Below are 9,157 nucleotides of genomic sequence, written 5' to 3'. Positions count from 1 at the left end.
CAAATCTTATAATGGGTTATGTGAGGCTCACCCTGATCTGGCTCTTACTGCTTCTCTGACCATGCATTTTTTGGCTGGTTGGTTTTGGTTTGGTTTAGCTGTTTTTTTGTTTGTTTGTTTGTTTTTTTTTTTTGGTGGGCATAGAGGGCTTTTTGTTTTTGCTATGAGGTTGCAGCAACACTGAGCTGCTTCTAGCTCTTGCTGTCTCCTGATCATTCCTCACTAAGCTGACCTGGGCTTAGCAGGCCTCTCCTCTTTCTCTTCTTCACTTTTAAGCCTTTGCTCTGGTTTCTCCTCCTCTAGCAAGCCTAAGATATGACTTAGGTATCCCCCTTTCTGACTCCCTCAGATGCTCAGACTATCTTAGCTCTGATTACCAAGTCATTCTATCTTTATTTGGCTCTCTTACTAATCCTTAGCACTTCTGTGTCTTAGTCATCCGTTTCCCTAACAGATTGGCACAGTGTGGCACACAGTAAGTACTAAGAGATTTTGAATGAATGAATCCTCAATGGCTGCTATACAAGGGGGAAAGTTGCAGCAGACAAGTTAAGAGTTAATGCCCTAAAACAGCCTTGATGACCTCTTTTCTACTTCGCCCCATCTGCTACTCTTAGGAGATCTGTGAGTGTAAAGAAGGTGCCTTTGGCTCCCAAAGGGACATTGAAACTCCTTACCTGAGCATAGTAAAGCAGAGAATTTAGGAGGCTGACATTTTCCCTAAACTATCCCTCAAAAATCAAGCCCAGTGTATGCCAACAGAAGTTCTCAACTCTACCGCTACCACCATCACCAAGTTCCTAATGGCAGAAGAGGGTGAACTCATTCCTAGGATTCTACAAGTTCAGAGTGTCTTTTAACATGTAGGGTTTTCTCTCTTAAATTCATGAAAATTTCTCAATCTTTCCATAAAATGAAACAGATTTTTATAAATCACTTACCAGTGAAAGGACCTAATTCCCCTACCCATAGGTACGTATCTTAATTAGTAAAACTGAGATTCCAGAAGGCACCCCATATTTTTTCTATAGCTTTCCATCCTTTTCCAAATCCCCCTGAGGTGCCTCCTTAAGAAGTATGGGATATAATATGGCTCCTCTAGATACACTGTATACCAAAAACTATTGGTCATAATTCATTTTAAAAATCTAAAATAAAATTTGAAAGGAAGTAGAAAACAAAGGGAAGGGGCCTTGTTTCCAATATAAAAGCTACATAAAACTTCACACTTATATACCTAATGACTCTAGAGTGATTTCATACCACCCCCACCGATTCCTAAAGAGCTTCCAGTGAATCCCACTGTTTCCATAGTTCCTCAAGAAGGAAAAAGTGCCTCCTGGTCATTTCTCTCTTGGCATCACTTCATACAAAAAAAAGCTGGACTCAAATATATTTGCATATATGTAAAAAGGCATTCAGTACAGCACTCTTTGGAGTAGGAAAAAATACCTGGAAATTTAAATGCCTATCAACAAAGGACTAGCAAAATAAATGACAGCACATCTAGACAATGGCGTATCATGCAGAATATCGAGTAGCTATCAGACAAAAGGAGGTAGATCATTGCTACATGTTCATGCATTGTAATATCTCCAGAATTGTGGTTAACAGAAAGCAAGACACAGAACAGGTGTGATTTCCATGGAAAAGAAAAAAGTTGGCCTCTAGGAAAAACTAGGGGTTACTGGAGGAGGATTAATCTGTACTAAATTTTCAAAAAATAATGTGTCTACACACACGCACACACTTTTAAAACAAAAGCTATCCAGAGGAAGTACAGGCAAAAGGAAAGAGGAAGGGTGAAGCCTGGCTCACTCTACCCGCCCGACTCATGGCTTCCGGTGCCATAACCCAGACAACTTGAGTTTCTGTGATTTCTCAATCTTAGCAGCACTGTGCCTTCTTTAGAGAGGAGGAACATCAACCACTAGAGATTATGCAGTAAAGTGCCCCCACATAAAAAATGCAGCTCCTCTTTCCCAAGATTTTTTAGAACCTTCTCATGAACTGTACTTTTAATTAAAGCACATCTCAAAGCTTCTATTTCCTGTCCCTATACACAGCAATTGGCATATGCTGCAAAGAAGTCAAAGAAAATGTTTGCGAAAAACATTTTTTCCACATTGAGTACCAGACCGCCTTGGCATTCTTGACAATAAACTCTGGGGAAAGAAGCTGTTTGTGCTTGTTCCTGCTGGTCGGTTCTTTGGTGAAGAGTTCTGATGGCATAATGCTCACCAGTAGTCCTACAACAATTTGGGAAGTGTTGCCAGTATTTGGAGAACCCCATAAATGAAATTAGACCAGTGTTCAAGCCATTCCATGCCAAGGAGCCAAGAGGAATAATTAAAGGAGTGAATGTTTTATTCTTTAGTGTTTAATTGAATACATAACAAGTCACATAATCAATGATTCATTATTTCACACACAGGAAGGAAAACAGTAGCTAGTATTTCTGTTATACAACTGGTTGTGAACAGGGAGAAGAAAAACCTTCACAGCATTAGATGGTTGAAGAAATTCTCAAAGTTTGGGCATGTCTGAAAAGACTTCAACTGCATCTTTTTTCAATATAAAGGGATTTTTTTCTTACATTTCTGTGTCATTAGAAAAATCTGATAACATTTTTTTTCTTCTCTTCTTACATTTAGAGAAAATGGTTTAATGATATGTACTACTTAAAATTTCAGAATCCCAGATAACTCTGTGTGAATCTTACATTGTCTAGCAGATAAGGTTTTCAGATGCCTGGAAAAATTTAAACAACATATAATTTACATCTTCAAAATTAACATCCACGATGATGTTTTAATCCTTTGTCACTAAATGGTTACTAACGCTGTTTGAGTGGTCATAAGTGAATTGTCATTTGTATTCAATAGTAATAGCAAAATTTACCTGCCTATAAAGTCACAAAAACAGTTGTATAATAGTTTACATTACAATTAATGTACACATACCTCAAAACACATTTAGAATTTTAAAAAAACTGGTTTGGAAAAGAATCACTAAAAATTAAGGGACAACAAATCTTGATTAACTAGTCCATCTTCCTACCACACATGATTATACTATAATGTAGATATTCTGGTTGAATTTCTTCCATCCAAGTTTCAAGGGCCCCAGTAGAAAATCAAGTGTTAATACTTTTAGATTTTTATTGTCCAAAACTGTGACAAAGAAAAGCTAACTTCAACATAACTTGTTTCTGGCTACACAAAGACCTATTGCAGGTGCTACAGATACTGAAGAGTATTTTACTTATTTCTCAAGAGACTGGACTCAAGCCATCTAAGAAAATTCATTCAGTTTTTAAATGATTTATAGTAAGGAAAAACAGGAAAAAAATTCCAAACAAAGGATTGATTCTGATAGGCTTACAACAAAAATATTCAGTTTACTATTTTAAAAACTAAATTGAGTAAAGTATTTGTGATTTAGACTATAAAATAAACTTTCAATGAATTCAACCCCTCCAGTCAATACTTTTCTTAATGTCTGCATCGTAATTTAGCATTTTGCATGTGGGAGTACACAAATGATTTGAATATTGGATCAGAATTTACCCTAACTTGAAGAGTAAGAAGTTATCAAAGTTTCACCTTACATGGCTTTATTGAAATAACATTCCATCGAAAATTCCAATAAAAATTGGAATATATTATGAGCAATGCCAATTGCTCATTCTGTCTGAGTATTAAGATTATGCATTTCCTCAGAGAAGCAGCAGGTCCCATATATACAGACATATATATGGCTCTGGTTTGAAAGAGAAGACAATTTTGTCGAGTATTATAACTTATCACTGTGCTATCAATCAAAAAATCCAAATAAGAAATACAATACAAACAACCTTGAAAGGGAAAAAATTTTAAACCTCACATCTTCAAGGAATATTTTCTACAGCATATCATTTGAAAAACTAGAATGAATACTGTTCATGGTCCACATGTATTAAACAAAAAACATTTCAATTACTTGGTGCAAACACACAGAACCTGGTACCTTTTTTTTTAACCCCCATTGTCTACTCCTTTTTAAAAATTAAGTTTGCTACTAAAAGTCTAATGTCATTCACTTGTATTTATGGTCATCAAATGGTAATTAGGGCAACATATGTAAATGCATGCCTCTGAATCAGATTCTTGCAGTGATAATTATCTCAATAATTTATGACATTCTCCCAGGTTATTTGAATGGTATCTTTGGAAGGCTAACTCAGATGAATCCACAATACCTCCACCATTACAGCTTACAGGTGATTACAATCCACTTGACAGGCCTCAAAGGTTCATTCTGTGGCCCAAAGCCCATGGAGGGGAAGGGATCTAAAGGTGTTCATGTCAAGTTATTTTACTTGTATTATACTATCCACCCAATGTAAAATGAATTTTCTTCACAGCCTTTACTTTAGGCTAAAAATAGACAGTTTTCTTTTATTGACTTTAACTTTAGAGGAGACAGTCGTCCCTGGAAAAAGAAGTAGATTTACTGTCCCTAACCATTAAATTCCCAGTCTTTCAAATAATGTAGCGGGTGCTGGGTGTGACAGGGTGGAGTGAATAAGATGCCTATGTACAAGACAGTGGAATAGTTCAACTCAGAGGTTTACAAGATAACGTTTGTAAGACTTGAGTGACAGAGGCAAAATTTTAGCAGTTTCTCAAGACTCTTGGAGTTGAACAGATTTGAGAAGGGAAATCAGAATCGCCGAATCTTGCCATCTGTCAGTGGTTTTGATCAGTTTTGATCTGTCCCAAGATGTTCTCAATCATGTGCTTCCTGTTGAACAATCTAACAAAATACCATGCAGGATAGAGAAATCTCTATAACACTGAATTTTGGTCAGTGAATAAGAGTCCTAAATTATTTCAGGCTTCAAACAGATAAATTCTGATGCATTATTTAGTCTGAGACCAAACTCAACACACAAGCAAGCACAACTTCCTAGAAGTGTTTCCATTTCGCCCAAAATTACAGGCTTTGTATATAAAGTCAATTTTACTTTTCAAAAAATGTTAGTCTAATAAAATACTTCAAATCTATTTCCCAACTAAAAAAAATTAGTGGATTAAAAATACAGGTACCTTGATTTTAAGTAGACAGTTAATCAACATATGATTAGTAAATACAACCAATACTCAAGAAAAAAAGTATAGAGCAAACTCAGTTTTACAATTATGTATTTTTTCCTAACCCAATTTCCCCATAGATAAGGATGTAAGAAACTCATCAAAACATGTTGCTTTATATATACACCAGCTGATGCAAATTACTGGGGTAATATAGGAAATTTTATAGCATTAGTAAATGAATTAAAAAACTAAATGATTCATGTAAAATGTTTATATATGTTATATACAGCTTGGATCACATGAGTCTAAGAATAAAACTGTTCCAATTTGTAACATCTGTATGGACATAGTAAGATACAGTACGAGATTAATTTTTAAAAACAAGGAAAAATAGCACTAATTTAAACACTGAAAACAGCTCTTACAAAATCCTTAAAAACGTACATCAGAGAAAGATGCTGAAAACAAAACAAAATAGGCTTCTCCATCATCACAGAATATCCAAAGGACACCTCACAGCATGGAGCATGACGAGGTTTATTTCCCTTCACTTATGGTGTACATAGGATATGCATTGTGAATTTATTCCATGTAAGAGTAAAGGCATAAGGCAATCAGGTCTCCTTCTGTTTCTGTTGCATTTACCTATTATTAGACCATTTTATTGCTCAGCTCACTTTTAAGTACTTACTTGCCTTCATTTAAAATATTCCATTTTACAGCTATCTACAGATAGGCAGCCCTTGGTGCTGAGTTCTCTGCAGTTCTGTCATTTGAAAAGATTTCACTTAACTTCAAACTGCATGAAAGTGGCATTTTCAGGTTTTCAGGTTTGCCCAGAAGTCAACATTTGCTGGGCTTGGAGAAAATAAGGATTTTTAATAAGTGATCTTAGGTCTAAGTAACCAAAACGAAACTTCTTTTGCTCAATAGATTTTAAAATCAGGATTTATAATCAACAAGAAAATAAAAGTTCAAAAACTAAAACCCTACTGGGTAACTCTTTGGTTAGATTATATATAAGCATTAATAACTCTTAAGTTTAGAACTCAAAACAGTAAGTTCAACAAACTGCCAGTTAAGAGTAGGTCTGTTATTAATCTTTATAAAATGCTTGGCATGTTTGCATTTACTATATGATATTTTTAAAATGTGCATGTACTCAAACAGATGGTACAAATTTCCAACTTTCAAATCATAAACGAGTATGTTGGCTTCTCCCTTCCCACCCTTCCTACCCTTTCCTCCCTCCCCACCCCACCCCGCCCACCAAGTCTTACAGCTAAAGGAAGGTCCTACTGCCATTCATTGCAAGAATACAGGCTTTCCTAATACCCACGACGTGCACTATGACCCAGCTCCCTACAGTTACTGCCAGGTGACCTCCTACGGCGCTTGGAGACCTGAGCAGCCTTGCATTCTTAGGCGGCAGTGTCCTTTCTCCCTCTTGCCAGTAACTGCTGCCATGTCAACCACTGGAATCAAGGGCTTCTGACGAGCAGCAGCTGAAAAAGGTGCCTCTGCAGGCAGGAGGGTCACTTTCTATAAGCTTAAGCCACAGGCTGAGAACTTTTTATTCTGTACGAGAAAAGATCCTTCACTGTCCCAGCACTAGATTCTTCTACTTTACGTGTAACTTTTCAAAACTTTATTCGTTTAGTTACTGGACTGCCTCCATGGGGTCCTAATTCCAGGCTCAGAATCTTCCATCCAGCCTTCTAAAATTCTACCTTCAAAAGAGGTCAAAAAGACTGTGTAATGACCTTGTAAAACACTAACCCCAGACAGTGGAACCAATCCTGATCTCTTAAACCCCCAGTGAGTCCTAAGAGCTTGAGAAGAGTTCAAGGAAATCTTCCGCACATTGGACATGGTCCAACCAGGTTCTGAACAATTCAATCATTCCCAGGTACTTGGTGACTCTGTGGCCACACTGCCCCAATAGATCCAGATTGAAGTACCATCTGGGGGAGGGGTGGTTTGAGGCAGGGGATAGAGGAAGCATGGAGTGGTAAGTGGGGCTGGGGTGGGGGTTCCTCTGGGTTCTCTAGGTTCAGGAGGTCCAAAGAAGATGAAGCAGCCGAGAGAATTTGCGGCTGCAGGTTCTGAAGTGGAGGGAAGGTGAGCGGATAGGTCTCACCCAGCTAATACTGGAGGAGGAGATTGGGAGAGGGACAGCTGGGGGACAGAGCGAGGACAAGAGGCTTTGTAATCATCTCTCAGGCAGGAAAAGGAGTGGGCGCTGGAGTGGCGACGGGGTCTGGGGAGCTCACTCCCTGCAGAAGACGTACTCGGTGTAGCTGGTCCAGATCTTGTCCTCGCTCTGGTCGGTGCTGCTGGCAAAGGCGCAGGTGCCCGTGGAGCTGCACGCCACCATGTGGAAGCCCGACTCGGACAGCTTGTCGAAGGCCTGCTCCAGGAAGTTGAACTTGAGGTAATAGCGCGAGGTGTAGCGCTCCGGGGGACGGTCCGGGTCCCGGCTTTCGTTCAGGGTGTCCCCAAAAACCTCCTTGGCCAGCGACGTCTTGCCGCACACGGTGATGCGCGCCACTCGCCGGAACTTGGCGTCCGCCTGCGCATCCCGCCCGATGGTGTAGGAGCCGCGGTAGCCGATGGTGATGTAGCCCGAGCGCCGGCTGCCGTCCAGCGACTGGGACGGCGTGAGCAGCGGGCCCGCAGCACCCCCGGATGGACTACGGCTAGCAAGCTCCAGCGTGGGCGAGGGCGCCCCGGCAGAGGCGCCCTCCTGTTGTTCGGGCTCCGCGTAGCCGAGCGGCAGCAGCTCGTCACCCAGCGAGCCCTCCTTGTGCACCCCGCGCCGCGAGGGCGGCGGCCCCGGGCCGGGCTGCTGGGGCGCCCCGAGGCGGCGCACGAGCTCTGGCAGCTCGAAGTACTCGGCCTCGCGCTGCAGCCGGCTGCGCTCGGGGAAGTAGTCGGGGAGCACGAGCTGCAAGTCCCGCAGGTAATCCAGGATGTAGCGGAAGAGGAAGCCGTCCCGGTCCAGAAAGAAGCGGCCTTTGCTGTCCCGGGCCAGCTCCTGCGGCTGCTGCTGCGTGAACATGCGCCAGAGCAGCGAGTCGGGCACCGACACCACCGTGCAGCGCCGGGTCACGTACACCTGGCCCCCCACGTTCAGCTCCACGATGTCGGGAAAGAGCGGCGGCTCCGCGGAGGACGACGAGGAGCCGCTGCCGCCGCCGCCGCCGCCCCCGTTGGGTAATCCACGTGTGCTGTCCGCCAGAGCCATGACAGAGAGGTGGCCGGGCCGGGACAGTGGCGGGGAGCCGCGCTGCACTCAAGAACTGCAGCCGCCTTCCCCGGAGCCCCGGAGCCCGGACGCTCGCTCAGCCTTGCGCCCCGCCGCCACCTCCGAGAGCCGCGCTGAGTCGAGCAGTGCGAGCGCGCCGCTGTGTGCCCCCGTAAGCTCCAGTGCGCTCTGACCCGCCTTGCCAGCGCGCTCTAGGCGAGTGCTGGGTCGCGGCCCGCGCGCTGCTTAAGTAGAGCCGCCTGCTCTGGTGCCGTGGCGCGCAGGAGGCGTGGGCGGCGGCGGAGCCTAGCTTACCCGGCGGGTGGAGGGGGGAGCGGGGACTCGAGTTGCATCTTAAACGCGGACGCCACGCGGGGCTGCTGGCTCCACCCCAGCTCGCGATCGCTGGGGGCGCCCGGACTCCCACCCGTCCCCCACCCACCAGCCCCGCCCTGTGGCCCCGCCCAACTTTCTCCCTCGTCCAAAGAGGACCGGCCGGAGACTTGGCGGCTTCGGAAGACAGCTCCTTGGAGGGACAATCACTGCGCCCCCTCCCCCTTCGCCCCAGCCAGCACCCAGGGACTCTGGAAGGAGGACGTGAACTTTCTGGAGCTTCCCGCCCCGGGAGTGGAAATGCGGGGCAGCCTCAGGCCCTCCCGCCTGCGGAACTGGCCGCTTCCCCCCAGCAGTGCAGCTGCGGCCTGCCATCGTCGGTTGTCGTGTCACCTGAAAGTAGAGAGACGCGAAAAACCTGGAGAGACGAAAGGGCCGCCCCAGTCCGAGCGCAGCCAGATTTTGTTCAAGTTGCCTTGCAGCCAGTCTGGAAGAGAAA

The 9,157-nt window shown here is 43.8% G+C and overlaps 1 protein-coding gene across 1 annotated transcript; it reads right to left on the bottom strand.

Moving 5' to 3' along the window:
* Positions 1–2,349: 2,349 nt before the first annotated feature.
* KCTD12 (potassium channel tetramerization domain containing 12) lies at positions 2,350–8,670 on the bottom strand. The gene has a single exon (XM_010374619.2). The coding sequence runs from the start codon at positions 8,323–8,325 to the stop codon at positions 7,348–7,350; it is 978 nt and encodes a 325-aa protein (XP_010372921.1). The 5' UTR covers positions 8,326–8,670; the 3' UTR covers positions 2,350–7,347.
* Between the last annotated feature and the right edge of the window lie 487 nt (positions 8,671–9,157).

Source organism: Rhinopithecus roxellana, chromosome 18, assembly GCF_007565055.1.
Source record: "Rhinopithecus roxellana isolate Shanxi Qingling chromosome 18, ASM756505v1, whole genome shotgun sequence".
Classification (NCBI taxonomy): Eukaryota; Metazoa; Chordata; class Mammalia; order Primates; family Cercopithecidae; genus Rhinopithecus; species Rhinopithecus roxellana.
Note: the sequence above shows the minus strand (reverse complement) of the source record. Positions and strands in the feature narration are given on the sequence as shown.

Bases quoted from the DNA above. Each gene is read 5' to 3' on its own strand.
- KCTD12 (XM_010374619.2), bottom strand. From the start codon at position 8,325: ATGGCTCTGGCGGACAGCACACGTGGATTACCCAACGGGGGCGGCGGC.